General features: G+C 38.8%; 4 protein-coding genes and 2 long non-coding RNA genes across 6 annotated transcripts in view; 2 read left to right on the top strand and 4 right to left on the bottom strand.

Moving 5' to 3' along the window:
• LOC113466866 overlaps nt 1-3,108 on the bottom strand; it is a 6,862-nt gene extending 3,754 nt beyond the window's left edge. Inside the window, exon 1 of the mRNA XM_026822629.1 lies at nt 2,960-3,108. Within this exon, the coding sequence (XP_026678430.1) occupies nt 2,960-3,085 (126 nt within the window). The 5' untranslated portion in view covers nt 3,086-3,108. The remainder of the gene's footprint in view (nt 1-2,959) is intronic.
• Nucleotides 1-11,097, top strand: part of LOC103507882 (L-lactate dehydrogenase-like) — a 26,532-nt gene extending 15,435 nt beyond the window's left edge. The window contains exon 6 of the mRNA XM_017443521.2: nt 10,709-11,097. Within this exon, the coding sequence (XP_017299010.1) occupies nt 10,709-10,873 (165 nt within the window). The 3' untranslated portion in view covers nt 10,874-11,097. The remainder of the gene's footprint in view (nt 1-10,708) is intronic.
• Nucleotides 11,098-16,390: 5,293 nt separating this feature from the next.
• On the bottom strand, nt 16,391-19,730 carry LOC103507880 (sestrin homolog). The gene is made up of 3 exons (XM_026822635.1): nt 19,424-19,730; nt 16,824-16,911; nt 16,391-16,404 (listed from the first exon to the last, which is right to left on the bottom strand). The coding sequence occupies exons 1-3, from the start codon at nt 19,655-19,657 to the stop codon at nt 16,391-16,393; spliced, it is 336 nt and encodes a 111-aa protein (XP_026678436.1). The 5' UTR covers nt 19,658-19,730.
• A 1,521-nt stretch (nt 19,731-21,251) lies between these two features.
• On the top strand, nt 21,252-22,375 carry LOC113466868. The gene is made up of 2 exons (XR_003391138.1): nt 21,252-21,618; nt 21,695-22,375. It is a non-coding gene; the product is annotated as an uncharacterized LOC113466868 (long non-coding RNA).
• Nucleotides 21,749-22,832, bottom strand: LOC113466869. The gene is made up of 2 exons (XR_003391139.1): nt 22,696-22,832; nt 21,749-22,149 (listed from the first exon to the last, which is right to left on the bottom strand). It is a non-coding gene; the product is annotated as an uncharacterized LOC113466869 (long non-coding RNA).
• Nucleotides 22,833-23,600: 768 nt separating this feature from the next.
• The window catches only part of LOC103507879 (triple functional domain protein-like), a 31,474-nt gene continuing 30,138 nt past the window's right edge, over nt 23,601-24,936 (bottom strand). Inside the window, exon 13 of the mRNA XM_008472394.3 lies at nt 23,601-23,663. Within this exon, the coding sequence (XP_008470616.2) occupies nt 23,601-23,663 (63 nt within the window). The remainder of the gene's footprint in view (nt 23,664-24,936) is intronic.

Raw genomic sequence — 24,936 nt, 5'->3', positions numbered from 1 at the left:
TTTTTTTTTAATTTTATTATTATTTCAAGAATCTTACTGTCAAAGTGTAAAATCAAAAGCGACCACGACAGAAAGAAGAACAGCTCACTGGCAACCGTAGCGAACTGGGCAATCACCACCTTCCAATAGATCCAATAAAAATGGCTCTTCTGAGCCCTAGTCAAGTGATCGTAATAGGATCGCATATACTTTCGGATGCGGAAAAATTGGCGCCGATGTCGATAGAGATAGATCAAGTTGAACACGGGGGTGAGGGAGTGACTTTCGAGACGAAAGATGATTTCTATCCCTGAGAAAAATAATAGTAGTGCTAATATTAGGTAGAGGAGGAGAACAATCCATCTTTTGGTTTTGGGACTGTTTGCCCCTTAGGGGAACTGAAAATGCCAAGGTCTTATCGTCCCGAACGCAAAGAGAGAAGAAAAACAGTATAGGAAAAAGCCAGCCGTTCCGAGAACGAACCTTATTTGTTCAGGATAAAATCCGTCCCGGGCGGGAAGCGAACCCGCGACTTACCGCTCACAAGGCAGACGCGCTACCCTCCAAGCTAACTAGGCTGGTGCGAGCTACATTTATTCAGGTATTCTGTTTGCTCTTTATCCTCCCCAGTCAATCGCACCCATTCTAGAAGCTCTGGACAAAGAGAACAAATACTTCTACTTCAAGCTGTTTCGGGACTCGACCGAATTCGTAGAAGCTCTTTATCCTCCCCAGTCAATCGCACCCATTCTAGAAGCTCTGGACAAAGAGAACAAATACTTCTACTTCAAACTGTTTCGGGACTCGACCGAATTCGTAGACGGACATCATGTGAAAAATTTAGACCTCCTCAATCGGGATCTGAAGAAAGTCATTGCTGTCGATTGGAACACGCATAGTTTGAGTAAAAACCGCGAGAATGCGCTCATTATTCCCAGGTGGAATGGAAATGATGATGATAGGACGCTGGTGGACTTGGCAGTCTTCTTGAGAAGTAAGTTAGCTGAAGGGAGTGTCACATTTTTAGATTAAATGAAATTCAGCTGGATTAAGCTATCTGTTGGGAACCCGGGGGGAAAAAACAGGGTTTTCCTGTTTTAAAACGCCTTTTCAAAAAAAAAAAAAAAAAAAAATAGGCATAATATTTTCTTATGAAAACTATTTGGTATTTTTCAAATTACTGATTGTTACAAGACACAACCAAAAAGTAATAATACATATTTTTTTCCTTTCTCAGGATCTCCCATCTCTCCAGCTCAATCAATACCTTCATCACCACTGTCCCCAGCACCTCCAACACTCAAATCGTCTCCACTCTCCCCATCTCCACCACCAACTTCTTCATCAGAAGATGATGCCAAACGAGAAGCTCAATGGAGATCCATGAAACTTGGATTCACAGTGATTGGAGCAAGTACTGGAGCACTGCTAGCATATTTCATTTATCAATATGGTACTTATGATTAGTCAATTCTCCTCTGTCCATCTTTATTTATCTACCTACATTTACTCTAGATTTAAAATATTTGAAAATTCTTTTCACTATTGTTTTTAATATTGCAAAGTATTACCAATAGTGTGTAGTTTCTGAGTGAGATAAGTATCTGCCAGAGTGTGCCCAGAAGTACTTTTCCAAACCATTATTTACCGATATGACCAGGTACCAGTGTCATGCTGTTTGGCCCCTTCCTGTCATTTCTAATAATGAAGTATATTTTGTTACAGGTCCTCCACAAAAAGATGAAAATGGCAACATTATCCATGATGAATTCATGGATTTACCTATTGTACAACAATACAGTAAAAGAATATGGAAGCAAATGGTCACATACAACAAAGTAAGTATTCATCTAGTTATCTTTTTTGTTACAGGTCCTCCACAAAAAGATGAAAATGGCAATATTATCCATGATGAATTCATGGATTTACCTATTGTACAACAATACAGCAAAAGAATATGGAAGCAAATGGTCACATACAACAAAGTAAGTATTCATCTAGTTATCATATATTGGTTTCCTAGATTCCTAGGAAAGTATATAGGTATCAATTTCAGATAAATAGGGAGTATGTAGGGAGGCACTTAATAGTAAAGTGGGCATATACTTACTTACTTTTGGGTATTGTTGTAAATCCAATAATAAAATTCTAATGGATATAGGTATCAATTTCAGATAAATAGGGAGTATGTAGGGAGGCACTTAATAGTAAAGTGGGCATATACTTACTTACTTTTGGGTATTATTGTAAATCCAATAACATAATTCTAATGAAATGAAATTATTTTTTCCAGATGATAGTAGAACCTTCACGAGAGAAGCTGCTGCCTGACCCTGTTCCATTTCCATACTATCAGCCCCCCTACACATTACTTCTTGAGTTCAGAGATCTCCTAGTGCACCCTGAATGGACATACAATACAGGCTGGCGATTCAAGAAGAGGCCATTTGTTGATGATTTCTTTGAAACCCTCAACGGTTCCACAACAGACAGGAACAATGTGCCTTTGTTTGAAGTGGTCATTTTCACTTCGGAAAGTGGACTGGTAAATAATTCTTTGCTCAAATTGTGATCACTGATAGCATTTTTCTCTCCTCAACCATCTGTGAGTTCATAGATAATCCATCTTTGGCCATTTGTTGATGATTTCTTTGAAACCCTCAACGGTTCCACAACAGACAGGAACAATGTGCCTTTGTTTGAAGTGGTCATTTTCACCTCGGAAAGTGGACTGGTAAATAATTCTTTGCTCTAATTGTGATCACTGATAGCATTTTTCTTTCAACCATCTGTGAGTTCATAGATAATCCATCTTTTGGTTTTGGGGCTGTTTGCCCCTTAGGGGAACTGAAAATGCCAAGGTCTTATCGTCCCGAACGCAAAGAGAGAAGAAAGACAGTATAGGAAAAGCCAGCCGTTCCGAGAACGAACCTTATTCGTTCAGGATAAAATCCGCCCCGGGCGGGAATCGAACCCGCACCAAAGCCATCACATTGTCTGTGTACGAATCATCAATCAAGCGGAGGAAATAGGAGGAGGCGTAGATGTAGAGGTAGGGGAAGAACACAAAATCCACCACTGAGCACATCATGCCTGAGGAAAACATGTGTGAAAAGAAGAAGAAGAAGAAGAGATGTAGAGGTAGGGGAAGAACACAAAATCCACCACTGAGCACATCATGCCTGAGGAAAACATGTGTGAAAGATGTAGAGGTAGGGGAAGAACACGAAATCCACCACTGAGCACATCATGCCTGAGGAAACATGAGAAAAGAAGAAGAAGAAGAAGAAGAAGAAGAAAAAAATGAAACACAGGTGACGCTAAAACCGGTCTTAAAATAACGACTGAAGTGTTATCTAAAACTTTTTCGCTTTGAGTTTATATGTACAAGGCAGACGCACTACCAACTAAGCTGACTAGGCTGGCGACAACTTATTTTAACTTACGGATAACAGGTAGGGTCGTAAAAAAGGAAAAGGAACATATCCACCAATCATTTTTACCATTGCGTATTGCATACTCACACAATTACCCGGCATTCATAAAAATATTTGATCCACGGTGGAAAGCACTGTGATAAGTTGATAACAGCTGTGATTTCCAATAGAACACTGAAGTTAAGACAGGTCGAGCATGGACTGAAAGGGTGACCATGTGTATAGTTACTATTTATTATTCTGGCAGACACTGTTCAGACTGAATTTTTTCTTTCTTTTCATCTATAAAATAAAGTAGGGTGAAATATTTAGTTACAACCTACCTAATGAAAATTAAAAAAAAAGACACTTTATATTTTATTATTAAAATGGCGTATTTTATTAAAAATAATACAAAATAAATACACAAACACAATTTCATCAATCATCAGAGAGAACAACAAAAATAAATCAAATTCAAAACAAAAACATTTTTAGTGGTAGGGTATTTCGTCAAAAAAATAAACTTAAAAAGGTAAAAATAACTTAAGCTATATCACACTCTGAAGAATCAATGATAATGTGACTTTTGTCAACTTAATTTCATAATTAGGTAATTCATAATTCTTAATTTCATAAATTACTACAAAGGCTGGCGTATTTTATTAAAAATAATACAAAATAAATACACAAACACAATTTCATCAATCATCAGAGAGAACAACAAAAATAAATCAAATTTAAAACAAAAACATTTTTAGTGGTAGGGTATTTCGTCAAGAAAATAAACTTAAAAAGGTAAAAATAACTTAAGCTATATCACACTCTGAAGAATCAATGATAATGTGACTTTTGTCAACTTAATTTCATAATTAGGTAATTCATAATTCTTAATTTCATAAATTACTACAAAGGCTATAGGTAAACTGGGTTCTAATCTAGACGGTCAACGAAATAGAAGTCTCGATTCTTATTGGCTGGCAGAGATAGTGAACTTTCCACCTTGCTCTGGGAGACTTTTCCACCAATCAAATCGCTGTCTAGCACCAGATGAGTGCAAAATACAGAGACATCTACAGAATCTACAATCAATGATAATGTGACTTTTGTCAACTTAATTTCATAATTAGGTAATTCATAATTCTTAATTTCATAAATTACTACAAAGGCTATATAGGTAAACTGGGTTCTAATCTAGACGGTCAGCGAAATAGAAGTCTCGATTCTTATTGGCTGGCAGAGATAGTGAACTTTCCACCTTGCTCTGGGAGACTTTTCCACCAATCAAATCGCTGTCTAGCACCAGATGAGTGCAAAATACAGAGACATCTACAGAATCTACTCGTTGTCGGGTATAGGGTCCTCTAACACTTTTGAGTCAACGTGTTTATTTCTCCATCGCATCAGAATCTACTCGTTGTCGGGTATAGGGTCTTCTAACACTTTTGAGTCAACGTGTTTATTTCTCCATCGCACCCATCGGTTGACCGCAAGACGGTGTGATCTCTTTACATTCGTCTGGACTCTGGACGAATCCTAACTTGGTTGAGAGTTCATAATACAGATTATAGGGAAGCTGATGTCTGAACGCACCTTAACCCCTTATGTATCTCATGAGGGTTCGGAGAGAGTAGAGAAGTTGGGCTTGCATCCGCGACTCTAAAATAAGGAGGTTCACTTGAATCTGAAATCATAAAATGAAAAGAAGAAGGAAGGTTAGTGGTTTTCGAACACATTTTTTAGGTAGTAGGTAATCGATTCAGTATTTTCGAGGGGTTGGATGCAGCAGGAGATTTTCTCTCCCTTGAGTTAAGACTAAATTCCGATGTCTGGACGCACCTTAACCCCTTATGTATCTCATGAGGGTTCGGAGAGAGTAGAGAAGTTGGGCTTGCATCCGCGACTCTAAAATGAGGAGGTTCACTTGAATCTGAAATCATAAAATGAAAAGAAGAAGAAAGGTTAGTGGTTTTCGAACACATTTTTTAGGTAGTCTAGGTAATCGAGTCAGTATTTTTGAGGGGTTGGATGCAGCGGGGGATTTTCTCTCCCTTGAGGCCTTGAGTTAAGACTAAATTCTAGAATGGGAAGAAATGTGCCTGCTATGGTTCTATCAATCCACACAGACAAAAATATATAGTCCCATTTCTGAATGCAAAAATAAGGAACACTTTGTTTAATTTTTGTTTCAAATAACAAAAAGTAAATTACATGAAATGCTGTTGACAGATAAATGAAATCCACAAAAATATAATTTAAAAAATTAATTATATCATAATTTTCCGGATTTCTGCATCATTAGGGAAGTATTTCACGACAGATTTGTGATAGGCCGTGATGCGATGGTACAGAACGATTGTATGTTTTGGAACCGAGTCAAAAACACACTTGAATTTCCTGAATTGTTCCAATTCAAAGAAAAAAAATTCCATCGCATCCATCGGTTGACCGCAAGACGGTGTGATCTCTTTACCTTCGTCTGGACTCTGGACGAATCCTAACTTGGTTGAGAGTTCATAATACAGATTACAGGGAAGCTGATGTCTGGATCAAGCGGAGGAAATAGGAGGAGGCGTAGATGTAGAGGTAGGGGAAGAACACGAAATCCACCACTGAGCACATCATGCCTGAGGAAACATGAGAAAAGAAGAAGAAGAAGAAGAAGAAGAAGAAAAAAATAACTATCGATGGCGCCGACTATCGATAGTTCTCCTCCTCTACTATTCGGTGTGTCCACACATAGTCGACGGCCGTCGATCGATGTGAATTTATTGTGAATCGATGTGGATCGACGACTATGTTTGGACACACCCTTGAGCTCTTGTGAACCCCCCCTAAAATATAAAATTTGTATCCTTTTTTTCGTCCCGAAAGAACTGTACCGTCCCAAAAGAACTGTACCGTCCCGAAAGAACTGTATCGTCCCGAAAGAACTGTATCGTCCCGAAAGAACTGTATCGTCCCAAAAGAACTGTATCGTCCCGAAAGAACTGTATCGTCCCGAAAGAACTGTATCGTCCCGAAAGAACTGTATTGTTCCGAAATAGAAGACAGAGAACAGGACAGGAGAAAGCCAGCCGTTCTGGACTTGAATGCTCTCATGTAAGACGGAAATCATTTGGGCCATTAAACTAGCGATAACTGTGACAATCTGCTGAAGACGGGTCTGATATTTAGACCCGAAACGTCCTGTACAAAACTAGATTCTCTACTCACCTGAAACTCGAATCTCTACTTGCTTATTCATAATGACCCAGTACGTTTGTCGTACAACGGCACACATGGCCATGGTAGAGATGATAGTTATCATGGTCTTTTGGAATAGAAGCTTCCTTCTGTTAACGTAAGTCGTAAACAGATGTGCGATGTTTCTGCCAAAAACACGCTGCCAAATTCTCAGCTGTCCGCTACAACCGAACACATTTCTCTACGTTGGGCCACCTTTGACTCCAATCGACCAAAATAAGTCTAATGATGTTTTCCGATCGACCAAAATAAATTTAGTGACACTTGCTATCTGCTCGTAACGATTTGAGCACGTGATTGCCTCACCATGGAGGTCCGAAATTAAAATCTTTGTAGATAAGACGTAGAAGTAGAACATTCGGTGAGATTTTTTGCACAAATTTCTGCATTGTCCGTACAGTTGGAGACGACGAGGTACATATTTTTTTATACCAAGATCTTGAGATACCTATAGCATACATAGTATAGTACCTACTACCTACACATACGAATATGTACCTAACTACCTAATAATTTAATATGTAGATCCTTCTGTTTGTCGTATCGAACACTAGGTGGTAACCGACTAGTTTCCCCAGGAAAAACATGGTGTCGAAACTTAAGTGGGGCATTTTCCGTGCAAAATTTTTTCACTCGCTTTCTCTATTATTATTTAGTTTGTAAAAATGCTAGTTTCCCCAGGAAAAACATGGTGTCGAAACTTAAGTGGGGCATTTTTCGTGCAAAATTTTTTCACTCGCTTTCTCTATTATTGTTTAGTTTGTAAAAATTGTCACTTTCTTTTTCTATTATTATGATTATTATTCTTTTTAATGAAAGGATTTCGTAATATTAATTGATCTAAGCGGAAGGTAGTACTTCAGGCCGAGTTCCAGTAAGAACGCCTATTACCTATTTTTTACTCGAAACTGATTGTTCTGAATTAGAAATGTAGGAATTTAGGTACATAATATAGAATATTTTCCGTATATAATATAGAATATTTTCCGTTTAATATAGGTAATATTTTCCGTCGGTAGGTATATGTCTAACCCTTTCCTTTCTCGAGAGCTCCTGAATTATTAAATTTGAATAAAAGAACCACCAAGCCATACTAAAATTCATTGGAGTATATCAAAGCAACAGACTCTTGAAGATTCATTGATGTACAAAATTTCAAGTATGTTTGCACATGGAAAATAAGGGTGAGAGAGAGAGAGAGAGAATAAAAAGTCCTATTAAGCCAATAAGAACTTGGGAAAAGCCAATAGGTAGGGTCGTAAAAAAGGAAAAGGAACATATCCACCAATCATTTTTACCATTGCGTATTGCATACTCACACAATTACCCGGCATTCATAAAAATATTTGATCCACGGTGGAAAGCACTGTGATAAGTTGAAAACAGCTGTGATTTCCAATAGAACACTGAAGTTAAGACAGGTCGAGCATGGACTGTATTTAAAGGGGTGACTATGTGTATAGTTACTATTTATTATTCTGCCAGACACTGTTCAGACTGTATTTTTTCTTTCTTTCTTTTCATCAATAAAATAAAGTAGGGTGAAGTAGGTACAACCTACCTAATGATTTTTTTTTTTTTAGATGCATTAAGTTACAAAAGCAAAGTCATACTCACCAACATTACCCGGCCTTTTCACACTCTTCTTGGTCAGGTTGCTCGAGGTTTTCTTATCACTCAGCTTGTTCTTGCTGTCAGTCAAACTATCCAGCTCTTCGTTGACGCCGCAGGCGAACACAAAACTAGCGAGGGAGTGAAAGTTGACTAGGAGAACGAGCGCGTGGCAGAGCTCGCCAAGAGACCAACCATTCTTGGTCAATTTCTGAAAAAGTGAACAGACGTGTTTTTGATTAAAATATCAATCAGCCCAGCCTAGTTAGCTTGGTTGGTAGCGCGTCTGCCTTGTAAGCGCTAGGCCGCGTGTTCGATTCCCGTCCGGGGCGTTACCCTGAACAGATACCTAATGTTCGTTCTCGGCACAGCTGGCTTTCGAGACGATAAGACCTTAGCAGTTAGGGTTCCCTCTATCAAACCTCTTGAAAAAAATGTTTACCTGTAAGTGAGAAGGATTCAGGAGCCAGGGTCGGTGCGCTAGGATCTTGTTCACCTCATACAGTAAACCTAGTTTCTTAGGAGCATAACTGAGACCCTTGAGCCAATCCTGATCTCCGCCTTGTGACAGAAATTCTTCCTTCTGAAGATTGATTAGATAACTACACTGGTGACGTCCGGCCGCCTGGGAAAAATCCAAAATCCAACAAATGAAAAATTATAAGGACATGGTTCGGAAGAGGACCTAGGTACCTTAATTGAACTCTAAAAGTCCAATCACTAACCTGTCCGCCTCTGTGGCCGAGATGTAATCCACCTCTGTGGCCGAGTGGTCAAGATCACTTACTCTCAACCCGGAGGTGCTGGGTTTGAATCCCCTATCTTCCTTCTCATCCTTTTTGTAATCCATCCTTTTTCCATCTTGAGGTATGCCCTCCTTATTTCTTCCTCCTCCTTCTCCATCTCCTTCTCTTCTTTATTTTCCACCTCTCGTCCATCTGGGTTCGGAGGAAGATGTTGAGGTAGGTGGGATGATATCCCATCACCTGGGTCACGTGGTCCAACTTCTGGAGAAACGTGTCATCGCTTGATCTTATGTTTCTGGAACATTATTGACCGATAGGGAGGTTTATGTTTTAACTCGACAGTTATGCATTTGGTTTGAATGTTGACTTTCGAGACGAAAGATGATTTCTATCCCTGAGAAAAATAATAGTAGTGCTAATATTAGGTAGAGGAGGAGAACAACTATCGATAGCACTATCGATAGTTTTTTTGAAAACTATCAATAACTATCGATGGCGCCGACTATCGATAGTTCTCCTCCTCTACTATTCGGTGTGTCCACACATAGTCGACGGCCGTCGATCGATGTGAACTTGTTGTGAATCGATGTGGATCGACGACTATGTTTGGACACACCTTTGAGCTCTTGTGAACCCCCCCCCTAAAATATAAAATTTGCATCCTTTTTTTCGTCCCGAAAGAACTGTATCGTTCCGGAAAAACTGTATCGTCACGAAAGAACTGTATTGTCCGGAAAGAACTGTATCGTCCCGAAAGAACTGTATCGTCCGGAAAGAACTGTATCGTCCCGAAAGAACTGTTTCGTCCGGAAAGAACTGTATCGTCCCGAAAGAATCGTCCCAAAAGAACTGTATCGTCCGGAAAGAGCTGTATCGTCCGGAAAGAACTGTATCGTCCCGAAAGAACTGTATCGTCCCGAAAGAACTGTATCGTCCCGAAAGAACTGTATTGTCCCGAAATAGAAGACAGAGAACAGGACAGGAGAAAGCCAGCCATCCATCTTTTGGTTTTGGGACTGTTTGCCCCTTAGGGGAACTGAAAATGCCAAGGTCTTATCGTCCCGAACGCAAAGAGAGAAGAAAGACAGTATAAGAAAAAGCCAGCCGTTCCGAGAACGAACCTTATTCGTACAGGATAAAATCCGCCCCGGGCGGAAATCGAACCCGCGACTTACCGCTCACAAGGCAGACGCGCTACCCTCCAAGCTAACTAGGCTGGTGCGAGCTACATTTATTGAGGTATTCTGTTTGCTCTTTATTCATTATCATTTCATTGGTCAACAGTCAAGTGTGAAATGAAGTCGTAATATAATCACACCCACACCGAGTGATCCTCCTCAGTCAATATGATGGCAACAAGATATTTGTGCAGGGTACCCAATGTCTGCCATTCAGTGTTCCAGTCTTCAAGAACAACACCTAGCCGTATAAAAGACTTGTCAAAATATCAAGTATCTTCCCTGGTTTGTGGACTATCTGTTCTAGACATCTCCAGGAGGTTTAATCATTTGATGTGACGTCATCGCCTACGGGAGCGTATGCCGTGACATCAAAGTTCACGATTTACCGGTATTTTTTAAATCGATTTATCTCAGGATCTAGAAGTCGTAGGAGAAAAAGAAAAATTCCGTTGGTCCTAATTTTTCCTGCTCTATGACTTTGAAACATCACCCAAGTAAGTGCAACTAATCTATTGCACTTTTTTTCAAGGGTCATCATGGAATTGAAGAGGAAGTGTTCCTATCATTACCCTGTGTCATGGCTGACAATGGAGTCACTCATATTGTTAATCAACCTTTGACACAAGAAGAAATAGAAAAGCTCAAGAAATCAGCACAAGCAATCAGTGAGACACAAAGGAATCTTAAATTGTAAATAACAAGGATACAAATTTAATTTAAAAGTTATTTGTTAAATAAATCTTTGTGAGATTTTTGCCCTCTCATCTAGGTACCCAATTTACAAGTTTTGTACTTTGGCCCTTTGTAACCCTTTGTTATCTTCTGCATAGGTCAAGATTATATGTACTTTTTAACTACCTACATACCTAAAATATTTCAATTAGGTACATCATTAATATTTAATTTATTTATTCAATGTACATACCTATTGTACCTAAGTAGTTAATTTATTTTTCTTTCTTTTTCCACTTTTATATTTTTTATTTCTTAAAATAATTATCTATACATAATTATCAATAAAATATCACACATTTGTTTTTATTGTGGGTCATCATGGAATTGAAGAGGAAGTGTTCCTATCATTACCCTGTGTCATGGCTGACAATGGAGTCACTCATATTGTTAATCAACCTCTGACACAAGAAGAAATAGAAAAGCTCAAGAAATCAGCACAAGCAATCAGTGAGACACAAAGCAATCTTAAATTGTAAATAACAAGCATACAAATTTAATTTTAAAGTTATTTGTTAAAATCGACATTTTTTTTTTTTTTTTTTTTTTTTTTTTAGAGATAAGAGACTTTGTTAAGTGCCAGGTGTGCGGCAAGGTCTACAAGGCACACTCTTAATAATAATAAAAAAAAAGAGTTTTGATAAAGGGAAGTGTAACTACTGAGGTCTTATCGTCCCGAAATCGAAGAGAGAACAAGCACAGGATAAATGAAAGCCGGCCGTCCCGAGGACGAACTTTGTCTATTTGAGAGAAAGTACACTCCGGGCGGGAATCGAACCCTCCGCTTAGGGTTTACAAGGCACGCTACCTTCCAAGCTAACTAGGCTGGCAGGTATTGGTCACCCCTAATATACAGGCAAAACGAATCTCGTTAGCCACTCAGAAATGCTGGCACCAAGCAAGGTTAAAGAGTTAACGTACTTACAGCACATGGATTCTTACTTCTCTCACCCACGGCTGTTTCTGTTAATAATATGCTGACGGTCACATGATCAGTGTACCTAGTTCACATAAACACGAGTTAGATTGTCGATTGTCCTAGATTGAAAACCCCTAGGCACCAGGGAAGAGGAGTAGTAACTAGGCTGGCAGGTATTGGTCACCCCTAATATACAGGCAAAACGAATCTCGTTAGCCACTCAGAAATGCTGGCACCAAGCAAGGTCAAAGAGTTAACGTACTTACAGCACATGGATTCTTACTTCTCTCACCCACGGCTGTTAATAATATGCTGACGGTCACATGAGTTAGAACACGAGTTAGATTGCCGATTGTCCTAGATTGAAAACCCCTAGGCACCAGGGAAGAGGAGTAAGTATGATTCTATTTTTCTCCTCCTTCATCTTAACCTACGAGTAAGGGGGTTTCAAGTCTCTATTCCTCTCCTTAGTCCTTTTCTTTACCCTCCTTATCATGCTTCTCCTTCATTCTTCAATAGGAATGTCCTTCTTTTCTTCTTACATCTTTTATTCCTCATTAATATGTCCTTCTCCACATCCTTTATCATTTCTTTCTTTTCCTCCTCTATGTCAGTATATCTCCTTTCTTTATCTTTTATTCTTTTTCCTTATCCTCTCCCTTCTTCTCCCCCCTATAACTTTGACTTATTTTTCTTCTCCTCATCCTTTATCTCTTCTATCTTTTCCTCCTCTATCTTCCTTCTCATCCTTTTTGTAATCCATCCTTTTTCCATCTTGAGGTATGCCCTCCTTATTTCTTCCTCCTCCTTCTCCATCTCTTCTTTATTTCCCACCCCTCGTCCGTTACCTCTCAAAATCTACTTCGTCAATGTCCCCTCCACACACACGCCTCGTCCACACGAGCTAGCTCTCTCGCTTAATTAGGTACACTGCACACGCGTGGATTGACAGGCTGCCAAGATTTCATTACTTTGTGAGTGGAACTATATAATGTTATGGAGATTCATGGGCGTATGTGAGAACACTGTAGAGAAATCCATTATGGAAGAATATCTCTCGGAGATATAGAGAAATACACAGAACATATAGAGAAACATACACACACAGAACTGTCTATTAAATACTCTTCTAAGTGTTTTCGTACGTATGGCCGTGTATACAGTATGTTTCAAAAAAGATGAACCCCCCCCCCCTTGTAAATTTTGAACGGTTGGGAATTTTCGAAATCTGTGAAATTCTAGAGATAGAACTCCTAAGACCCCTCCGAAGGTCATATTCATTTTTGGCCCCAGCCAGCCCTTGTGGCTCTAAAGGCTGTTGTTGGCCTTTTTCTCACGAATTCAAAGGGAATGAAGCTGATTCGTAACCATAGCAATTATAAAGTTTTGAATCCCGGCCAGAGCGGAAATTTTCTAACCAGACTTTTCCGTTCTTGGATAGGCATGGATGTAAAATAATGTGCCTTGAAGTAATGCCAAAGCGCTACCGAGATAGGTACATTTTTTTTTAACCTAGGCCTGGAAGGTAGTGCGCCTGTCTTGTAAGCACCAAGTCGCGGGTACGATTTCCGCTCGGGGCGAATTTTATCATAAACAGATAAGATTCGTTCTCGGAAGGGCTGCCTTTCTCCGATTCCGTCTTCCTTCCCTCTTCAATTTTGGAACTTCCCTATAACCCTATTAGTTTTTTCCCTTGTGACAGTTTCCTCTGTCAAACCACTTGAAAAAAAAAGTAGAAAAAAGAAAGCAACCCGAAGGCTCAAGAGGGAAAACTTGGACTGCGGGAGTAAAGGGATTTTTTCAGTCTCATTTCGGCAGTATAAACAGGGTTTAGGTATTTTATTCTATTTTGGAGGCTCTAAAACCCTATTAGTTTTTTCCCTTGTGACAGTTTCCTCTGTCAAACCTCTTGAAAAAAAAGTAGAAAAAAGAAAGCAACCCGAAGGCTCAAGGGGGAAAACTTAGACTGCGGGAGTAAAGGGATTTTTCAGTCTCATTTCGGCAGTATTAACAGGGTATATTCTATTCTATTTTGAAGGCTCTAATGAAACTCACCATAATGGCAATGTAATGTCTGTATTCATAGGAGAGAGGGCCATCGCCTCGCATGATATAGTTCTGGGTCCGGAGGAAGATGTTGAGGTAGGTGGGATGATATCCCATCACCTGGGTCACGTGGTCCAACTTCTGGAGAAACGTGTCATCTGAGTACAGCTGACTCTGCAACAGAAAAGTAATAGAAAGTAAAAAATAAAATTCTTTGATAAAATGTACATAAAATGTTTTTTGGTGACATGATGGCCCCTCTTCTCCGTCGCTACGTATTGTTTATAACGACCTGTCCTTCTAAAATATCTCTTACCAACAGAGAATTGAGATATTTACGAGTAGGTATATGTTTCGGGAGTGAACTCTACATAATAATTAAGCGTAGAAGTAGGTAGATTTAACCAACATAATTTTATTACGAGGCAATAAAGCAGGCGAGTTCTGTCACACCCAGAAAATAAATAATCTTGTGTAACGACCTAAAATGCACTCAGTTGACATTATTACTAACATTCCGAGGGTCTTCAAAGTGTCTTAAAATGTTAACATACAACTTCAGTCCTATTCGAACAGGAATAATCATTCTGTTCAAGCCGAGATTCGAACCCACCATCTCCGGGTCAGAGTTGCTCTTAACCACTCGGCCACAGATTCGTAAAATCTTGACCCAACCTTTAGGTTAGGGCTCTTTGCCCCTACATCTAAGCCTTGGAGTGGGCTTTTTGTATACGACTCGGGACTCGGCCACAGAGTTGGGCAACTTCTTAAAGGTACCTTACATGTCATTACTAATGATGGGATTCCGGATTTTACTTGGAAATAATGACATTACTAATGATTGTGTAAGGTACCTATTAGGTTATTCCTCAAAACTTTCTTACCTTTTCGCTATGGTGGAATTCTTTAAGCACATTGTTGTACTCTTCACTGGTCATCCGTTCCGGATAACAGGCTGTGGTTTTAATGAAAGACTTGAGACTTCGTTCTAGCAACTGATTGACCTCTCCATAGTCGTAGTCGTCGTGACGAATACCTGCGAACAGAAGGTCACGGTTCAAATTAGGGCGAAAAGGTTCAAAAAAGATGGATCCACGGAAATAGAGAAATCCCAGAAGGAAGTCGACCGGCAACGAAAGAAAGTTAAGAGCATGGTGCAGCAGTGCAATAGTCCTAAACGAAAATGGATGCGGCACATAAGGGATTAAGAAGAGACCGGCTTAACATGGTGCACCAGTTCATAATGGATCTTTGGATCGACGCTAAATTTTATAATTCAATCGATTTTGGACTGACTTAGGGCTTGTAAATCATTCCAATAGTGATCATTTTATACTAAAATAAACTCGAAAAGTATGCCTTTACGAAAGGCATATGGAAGTATGGTTTTTACTACTGCAATAGCTCTCATTGTAGAAATATTTTTTTTTTATTTATTCTTAAACGCTAAATTTTATAATTCAATCGATTTTGGACTGACTTAGGGCTTGTAAATCATTCCAATAGTGATCATTTTATACTAAAATAAACTTGAAAAGTATGCCTTTGCGAAAGGCATATGGAACTCGGGTTTTTACTACTGCCATAGCTCTCATTGTAGATTTTTTTTTAATTTTATTATTATTTCAAGAATCTTACTGTCAAAGTGTAAAATCAAAAGCGACCACGACAGAAAGAAGAACAGCTCACTGGCAACCGTAGCGAACTGGGCAATCACCACCTTCCAATAGATCCAATAAAAATGGCTCTTCTGAGCCCTAGTCAAGTGATCGTAATAGGATCGCATATACTTTCGGATGCGGAAAAATTGGCGCCGATGTCGATAGAGATAGATCAAGTTGAACACGGGGGTGAGGGAGTGACTTTCGAGACGAAAGATGATTTCTATCCCTGAGAAAAATAATAGTAGTGTTATTAGGTGTGTCAACAGCCGTCCACACATAGTCAACGGCCGTCGATCGATGTGAATTTGTTGTGAATCGATGTGGATCAACGACTATGTTTGGACACACCTTTGAGCTCTTGTGAACCCCCCTAAAATACAAAATTTGTATCCTTTTTTTTTCGTCCCAAAAGAATAAAGAACTGTATCGTCCCGAAAGAACTGTATCGTCCCAAAAGAACTGTATCTTCCGGAAAGAACTGTATCGTCCCGAAAGAGCTGTATCGTTCCAAAAGAACTGTATCGTCCCGAAAGAACTGTATCGTCCCGACAGAACTGTATCGCCCCGAAAGAACTGTACTGTCCCGAAAGAACTGTATCGTCCCGAAAGAACTGTTCAAATTAGGGCGAAAAGGTTCAAAGAAGATGGATCCACGGAAATAGAGAAATCCCAGAAGGAAGTCGACCGGCAACGAAAGAAAGTTAAAAGCATGGTGCAGCAGTGCAATAGTCCTAAACTAAAACGGATGCGGCACATAAGGGATTAAGAAGAGACCGCAAGCATGGTGCAGCAGTGCAATAGTCCTAAACTAAAACGGATGCGGCACATAAGGGATTAAGAAGAGACCGCCTTAACATGGTGCACCTGCACCAGTTCATAATGGATCTTTGGATCACAGAAGTTAATAAACGTTGCGCGTGATTGGTATCGATTGGGATGGAAAAATCTGGACAATCGCGAGCTGCTGGCTTTTCCCAGTTACTAAAAAAAATAAAAATAAAAGTTATTCAAAAAATAGAATAAAAATAACCGTTCGTCAACTCTGTAATAATAATAACAGTGCTTATTTATACTGCTCGCATAGGACTGAAAAGTCCCTTTACTCCAGCAGTAGGCTACTACTATTATTGTCGAATTCTCAAATTAAATTGAGGATAAAATTCCATACCTCGGCTGGGATTGAACACGCCCTCCTGTTTACCAGGCGAGCGCCTTGACCACTACACCACTGTATCGTCCCGAAAGAACTGTATCGTCCCGAAACAGAAGACAGAGAACAGGACAGGAGAAAGCCAGCTCGTCCAGCAGATTACCTACGTCGTTGTACAGACGGTTCATGAGTGAGTAGCCGTGGTCATCCCATGAGTAGTCCTGCGAACACAAAAACTTGTAATTGGTAAATAATTTATTGGCTTTTTATTTTTAAAAATTTAGTTTTTATAATAAGTGTACACCCTAGTTCAAAAAGGGTACAAGTGACATTTTTTTGCGAAATCGAGTTATTTGTTAAAATGTGTTAATGAAAGGTTTATAAACACGGAGCACAAACGATACTTCGTAAAAATGATACGCAGGTATCATTTTTACGAAAAAGGTGTACCGTCATTGTATCGTGCATGACATTGTGTTAGAATGAAAATAAAATTCCCATTCTTTCCCTGGTATGTACCGTTAAAATGTGTTAATGAAAGGTTTATAAACACGGAGCACAAACGATACTTCGTAAAAATGATACGCAGGTATCATTTTTACGAAAAACGTGTACCGTCATTGTATCGTGCATGACATTGTGTTAGAATGAAAATAAAATTCCCATTCTTTCCCTGGTATGTACGAACGTACGTTTGTCATTACCAACGTAAGTCGTAAACAGATGTGCGATATTTCTGCCAAAAACACGCTGCCAAATTCTCAGCTGTCCGCTACAACCGAACACATTTCTCCACGTTGGGCCACCTTTGACTCCAACCGACCAAAATAAGTATAATGGTGATCTCTGATGGACCAAAATAACTATGTATAATGCTATAATGATGTTCTCCGATCGATCAAAATAAATTTAGTGACGATTGCTTACTATGCACTTCTAACGATTTATGCACGTGATTGTCTCACGGTAGTATAATGGTGATCTCTGATGGACCAAAATAACTATGTATAATGCTATAATGATGTTCTCCGATCGATCAAAATAAATTTAGTGACGGTTGCTTGCTATGCACTTCTAACGATTTATGCACGTGATTGTCTCACGGTGGAGGTCCGAAATTTAAAATCTTTGTAGATAAGACGTAGAAGTAGAACATTCGGTGGGATTTTTTGCACAAATTTCCGCATTGTCCGTACGGTTGGAGACGACGAGGTACATAATATTTTTTTATACCAAGATCTTGAGATACCTACATACATAGTATAGTACCTACCCATTCGAGTATGTACCTAACTACCTAATAATTTAATATGTATTGGAGACAAAATGCCTTTGAAAGTCACCTCCGTTCAATTGTTTTCTATTAATGGTCTCACGGTGGAGGTCCGAAATTAAAATCTTTGTAGATAAGACGTAGAAGTAGAACATTCGGTGGGATTTTTTGCACAAATTTCCGCGTTGTCCGTACGGTTGGAGACGAGGTACATATTTTTTTTATACCAAGATCTTGAGATACCTACATACATAGTATAGTACCTACTACCTACACATACGAGTATGTACCTAACTACCTAATAATTTAATATGTATTGGAGGCAAAATGCCTTTGAAAGTCACCTCCGTTCAATTGTTTTCTATTAATTATCCTAAATTTTAAATTCAAGTTGCTTAGATATGTAGGTACTTGGAAAAAATTTTACCTAAATTTTTGAACGTAAAAAATTTCATATCCCAAATTTTGTAGTAGGTACCTGTCTCATATCATGTTTAATATGTATTGGAGGCAAAATGCCTTTGAAAGTCACCTCCGTTCAATTGTTTTCTATTAATTATCCTAAATTTTAAATTCAAGTTGTTTAGATATGTAGGTACTTGGAAAAAAATTTACCTAAATTTTTGAACGTAAAAAATTTCATATCCCAAATTTTGTAGTACCTATATCATGTCTAATATGATTAATCTACTCGTAAATCACATTGTCCTGCTTATAATAAAACGTGTGCACCTTTTGATAAACTTTCACGTTGTAACAATGTAATGAAGCTTATCTTTTTACTTTCTTTGTCCTATAGGAAGGAAAGTAATTTTACATTTTAGGTACCTCTTACCTACGTACATGAATCATTTTGTGAACACGTTCTCATTATCGAAATTGAACTTTTATCAATAAGCGACCTTTGCACGGAAAAAGAAAAAGAAATCAATTAAAATATCTTATCTTACCTCCCAGCCTCCTAAAGTTCTACGCAAAGGTAATCGACCCTGTGGAATTTTGGAACTCATATCATGTCTAATATGATTAACCTACTCGTAAATCACATTGTCCTGCTTATAATAAAACGTGTGCACCTTTTGATAAACTTTCACGTTGTAACAATGTTAATGAAGCTTATCTTTTTACTTTCTTTGTCCTATAGGAAGGAAAGTAATTTTACATTTTAGGTACCTCCTACCTACGTACATGAATCATTTTGTGAACACGTTCTCATTATCGAAATTGAACTTTTATCAATAAGCGACCTTTGCACGGAAAAAGAAAAAAATTCAATTAAAATATCTTATCTTACCTCCCAGCCTCCTAAAGTTCTACGCAAAGATAATCGACCCTGTGGAATTTTGGAACTTTTGAAAAGAGAAATCGCCAGCCGCCCCGGGAGGGAATCGAACCCGCCTCACTTACCAGGCAGACGCTCTACCAACCAAGCTAACTAGGCTGACCACTTTTTTTATTACCTGAACACGGAAAGTGGGAATATTGAGTCCGTCCGAATCCCGTCTGGCGAAGTCGATGTACGTATAGCCCACATCCTCTATCACGTGTTCTACCTCCGAGCTCGTACAACTCGTGACGGGGGGCGGGGCCGCTCCCAATTCTGCGCTCTGGGACTCAACACGGATAAACCTCTTGATCTTCTCCTCGGGGCTGAACTCTTGAGAGAGCTGAGATAGTTTTTTCATTCTCTCCATGAGAGTTTCAAGCCCCACCTCGGATTCTGGCTCGCTGGAGGAGTCCTCGTTGAGACCGTCTTCGTCATCTGAAAACCGGTGAAATGTTCGTTGTTTAGAATCGAAAACTCAAAATTCTTGTTAATATAGGCTGTGCGTTGCGTCGCTTTTAACTCTTGTCGTTCGCGCGCCTCCCGGCACGCTTGATGAGACAGATTGAAGGCTATTCAAGGAAAACCCAATGGTTGTTTTTGAAAATTGTGGTCTTTGCCTCAAATTTCAGAGCAAGATTCTCAAACAAAACCCCTTTTCTTGAAAGCCTTCTGAAGGTGTGTCCACACATAGTCGATCGACCATGTGTGAACACACGAAAAAAAAAAAAAAAAAAAAAAAAAAAAATGACAGGATAAAACAACCTCCGTGGCCGAGTGGGTATCATCACACTAGGCTTGCACTCCGGAGGTCCTGGGTTCTATTCCTGAAGGGGTCGGAGTTTTTTAGATTCTGTGCTAGGAGTTCGTGGTGCACTCAGCCTCGTGAGGACAATTGAGGAGCTGTTTTTATCGAGTAGCGATCAGTGGCGGCATTACCAATGTAAAAAGATTACTGAAATACAGAAATTGATTGATTGCAAAAGGAGGCATTTAGTAATGCTGTGATATCCACAAAAAAATGTGGCAAAGCTCTGCTTTACCACAAAGAATTGATGATTTGATAAATGACTGGATTTTTACATTTTATTTTTAAGCTCTTCCACCCAACTACCAATTTCAGTGGTGTAGTGGTTAGCACGATGAACTTCGGATCTGGAGGTTGGTGGTTCGAGTTCAAGTCAAGTCATAAAATTAGCGTAGTGTTTAGTGCAGGGAACGACATTAAATTTATGCTTAACACAATTGAGGGGCCAAGAGGTAAACCGGACTAACCCACATTTTTGGATTTTTTTCAGTTTTTTGGACTAACCCATAGCCCGAAACGCCCTCTATCTCCTGGTAGATGAATTATAACAATATCAGCTTGTAGTTACAAAGTTATGAAGATGGTAAGGTGGGCTAACCCACAACATTCAAGTGCCACTCCTAGACTTTGACTCCAATGTTGAAAGTTGTGAAAAATCCAAATCTGAGGTAAAAACTCCGAAAAAATAACTGTAAAAGGTCGAAAATTCAATTTTTATTTTCCGTTCTAATGAAAGAGTTCAAATTTGTGTCACATCAGACTTTACACAGTTGTTTTTTTCGTCCGTTAGGTAGCGCCACTATGCAAGCGCGCTAGCGGAGGAGCAGAAAGAACTACGCAGAAACGTATGCGCACAAACAGATTAATGTGTTGCCTGCGAGGGAGCTTTGCTCGTAACATTTCGCAGAAACGTATGCGCACAAACAGATTAATGTGTTGCCTGCGAGGGAGCTTTGCTCGTAACATTTGATGTGACGTCATCGTCTACGGGAGCGTATGCCGTGACGTCAAAGTTCACGATTTACCGGTATTTTTTAAATCGATTTATCTCGGAATCTAGAAGTCGTAGGAGAAGAAGAAAAATTCCGTTGGTCCTAGTTTTTCCTGCTCTATGACTTTGAAACCGTCAAAGTTCACGATTTACCGGTATTTTTTAAATCGATTTATCTCGGGATCTAGAAGTCGTAGGAGAAAAAGAAAAATTCCGTTGGTTCTAATTTTTCCTGCTCTATGACTTTGAAATATCACCCAAGTAAGCGCAACTAATCTATTGCACTTTTTTTCAAGGGTCATCATGGAATTGAAGAGGAAGTGTTCCTATCATTACCCTGTGTCATGGCTGACAATGGAGTCACTCATATTGTTAATCAACCTCTGACACAAGAAGAAATAGAAAAGCTCAAGAAATCAGCACAAGCAATCAGTGAGACACAAAGCAATCTTAAATTGTAAAAAACAAGGATACAAATTTAATTTTAAAGTAATTTGTTAAATCTTTGTGAGATTTTTGCCCTCTCATCTAGGTACCCAATTTACAAGTTTTGTACTTTGGCCCTTTGTAACCCTTTGTTATTTTCTCTGCATAGGTCAAGATTATAGGTACCCAATTTACAAGTTTTGTACTTTGGCCCTTTGTAACCCTTTGTTATCTTCTGCATAGGTCAAGATTATATGTACTTTTTAACTACCTACATACCTAAAATATTTCAATTAGGTACATCATTAATATTTAATTTATTTATTCAATGTACATACCTATTGTACCTAAGTAGTTAGTTTATTTTCCTTTCTTTTTCCACTTTTATATTTTTTATTTCTTAAAATAATTATCTATAGATAATTATCAATAAAATAATAAAATATCACACATTTGTTTTTATTGTAAAATGAATATTGGAGTTGTCTTTCATAATACTAGTAGGTAAATACTAGACATAACATTAAGTAGAGTTTAAAAAAAAAAAATGCATTACCTACTGTGTCTATGATGGGAACTATCAAAATGTACTTTCTTCTTCTTGATTTGAATTTATTACCAAGATATTAGGACCTACCTATAATTTTGACTGTTAAAAAGGACAGATATTAAAGAGGTTCAAATCACCAACATATAATTTAGTGTGTCATAAATTCTTTATAACTTTATTCTGGTGTTACTTTCTGATTGAAAAATCTGAATATGAGTAATATGATAACGTTGTTGACAAATCTTTAAAATCCACTCGGTCAATTCTACTGCTGGGACTTCCTGTTGTTTCAAGCCAATGTTTCATTTCAGCAACTGCAGCGGGTGGTCCTTCAATAGGAGAAAGCCAGCCGTTCCGAGAACGAACATTATCCCATTAGGATAAAATCCGCCCCGGGCGGGAATCGAACCCGCGGCCTAGCACTACCAACCAAGCTGACGTACTAGGCTGGCGACAACTTATTTTAACTTACGGATAACAATTGTTTATAGGTCAAGTCCAGTACTCCAGCTGCAGACATATTGTTATTGAGATGAACATAGCCGGTGTATAGCAGATACAAAAAGACATCTTTTCTTTATTCTGCTATCGCCATCCGGCGAAAGCTAAAGCCGCTACAACAACAACATGTACCTATAATTTTGACTGTTAAAAAGGACAGATATTAAAGAGGTTCAAATCACCTACATATAATTTAGTGTGTCATAAATTCTTTATAACTTTATTCTGCTGTTACTTTCTGATTGAAAAATCTGAATATGAGTAATATGATAAAGGAACAAATGAAAGAGCTTTCAGTCCCCCCTGTATCCAGGTTCGGAGGTCTTTCCTCCTGGTTCCGGCGATTCTAAGGTGAAACAACTTTAAACCAGAGAGCTATCACAAACCTTCCATGTCCTTTGAGTATGAGTACCCACTGACAAAGTTGAAGATTTGATTCGTTTCGAATTCCAGAAAATTAAGTCGAGAAGAGTCTTTGAAGTTCCCCAATATTCTAAAAGGATAAATAAGGTACCTATGTTTTATTCTATTTAAGGTTGTTTCCTGTAATATTCCAGTCCCGTTGGTTAAAAAGAAGTTCCCCAATATTCTAAAAGGATAAATAAGGTACCTATGTTTTATTCTATTTAAGGTTGTTTCCTGTAATATTCCAGTCCCGTTGTTAAAATCAATTGGTTTTGTAGATGTACAGGAGTACTTTGGTCCAACTGGGCTGGAATGTTACTGGATGTTACTGCCTCGGTAGCGTAGTGGTCAAGACGCTCGGCTGGTAAACAGGAGGGTACGGGTTCGATCCCAGAGGAGGCATGGAATTTTACCCTAATTTATTTGAGGTGATTTTGATTTAAATCGAGTGATCCCCTATCCCCACTTACGAAAATCGAATATATCTAAGATGACATTCACAACGCAACGCTGTAGAAAGTGTTAGCTTCTGCTGTGTACATATAAAACTAGGTAGCTTTTTTAAACAATGAATTGTACAGAAATAAAGTTAACTTAAAATGAAACTGTTGCTTATTTGTGTGTGACTTTTTTTAGTGTTCTTGAATAATGAACTGAATTTGCAGTACAAAGAACGCTATGGCTGAGGTAAGGATCTGAAACAAAACAAATACAAGCATATTGATTTTCTGTCCTATTCGTACATCATTCAAAGAAGATATTTACTCTTCTTCGCCCTTTCCCGCGTTTAGGCGGTTTCGGCGTTTTTCATCAGCCTCCCAATCAGCCCTAACTAGGGTGATTGTTTGGGTTGTTTTTTTGTTTTGTTTTTTTTTTGTTTTTTTTTTTTTTTTTTTTTTTTTAATACAAATTTTACAAGTGGATGCCTTTGCTATTTCTTTAGCTAGGGAAATTTCAGGGAATCCTCCCTGTTAAAATGCCCCATGCCTCAGCCAAACAACTTATTATTATTATTATTTTTTAAAGAGGTTTGACAGAGGAAACTGTAACTGCTACGGTCTTATCGCCCCGAAATCGAACAGAGAAGGAAGACAGGATAGGAGAAAGCCAGCCGTTCCGAGAACGAACATTATCCCATTAGGATAAAATCCGCCCCGGGGTAGCTATGACATATAAATGCGCATAGCGACCGGTACCAGCATGGTAGGTAAACATTGGATTTTAGGATTATTGAGATGTTGGGAAAATCCTACAATGCTGTAGTGAGTACCAAAGTTGTGACATAATAACACAAAGAAACTGCATTTACATTTACATACTGGACTCCGCACACAGGAATTTCGTCAGAAAAGTCCCCCATTTCAATGTAATGTATTGTTCGCAGCCCTCATAAGGCCCGTATTTGACCTCCAATGAGGGTTGCCACAGCCCGTCCGTCTCAACCTTGGCGGGGCCCATTTTAATGACTTGGTTAGCCAGTCTGATCGTAAAATTTTAAACAGACTAGTTGTGGCTGGACCGTAAACAGCAGTACCAACCTACCAACAGTCCACCGGTCGTAAAACGTACAAGTACCTATTGTTCAACCGTTGTTTCTACCAACGGTATGTAGGAGTACCCAAGTCCAGAGCTTCTCAAACTGCCGCAAGGTCGCCCTAAGTTTGCCGCGAGATTTTAGATTTTTTTCTTAGATGAAGATCACAAAACTGATGAGACGTAGATACAAAGAAAGACCGCTGAACAAATTAAAAAAAGGCTTCGACGCTATTAAAAAAAGATTTGAGTCTTGAAAAGTGTGCCGCGACGGAAACAACTTTGAGAAGCACTGGGCCTAGTTGAACACTTTCGAGATATATTCGAACATTTTTTTTTATGAGCGAAGATAGAAAACGATAAAAAGTACTTAAAAGACTAATAAAAAAAAAAATAAATATAGGTCATGAGTTTATTGACTTCGGAGTGCAAGCA

The sequence above is a fragment of the Diaphorina citri genome, unplaced genomic scaffold (assembly GCF_000475195.1).
Source record: "Diaphorina citri unplaced genomic scaffold, Diaci psyllid genome assembly version 1.1 scaffold348, whole genome shotgun sequence".
In the NCBI taxonomy this organism is placed as follows: Eukaryota; Metazoa; Arthropoda; class Insecta; order Hemiptera; family Psyllidae; genus Diaphorina; species Diaphorina citri.
Note: the sequence above shows the minus strand (reverse complement) of the source record. Positions and strands in the feature narration are given on the sequence as shown.

Coding starts and splice junctions, on each gene's coding strand:
- LOC103507880 (XM_026822635.1), bottom strand. CDS start 19,657: ATGGAGAGAATGAAAAAACTATCTCAGCTCTCTCAAGAGTTCAGCCCC. Junction 16,912..19,423: donor TTCCCACTTTCCGTGTTCAG/GTAATAAAAAAA, acceptor TTGTGTTCGCAG/GACTACTCATGGGATGACCA.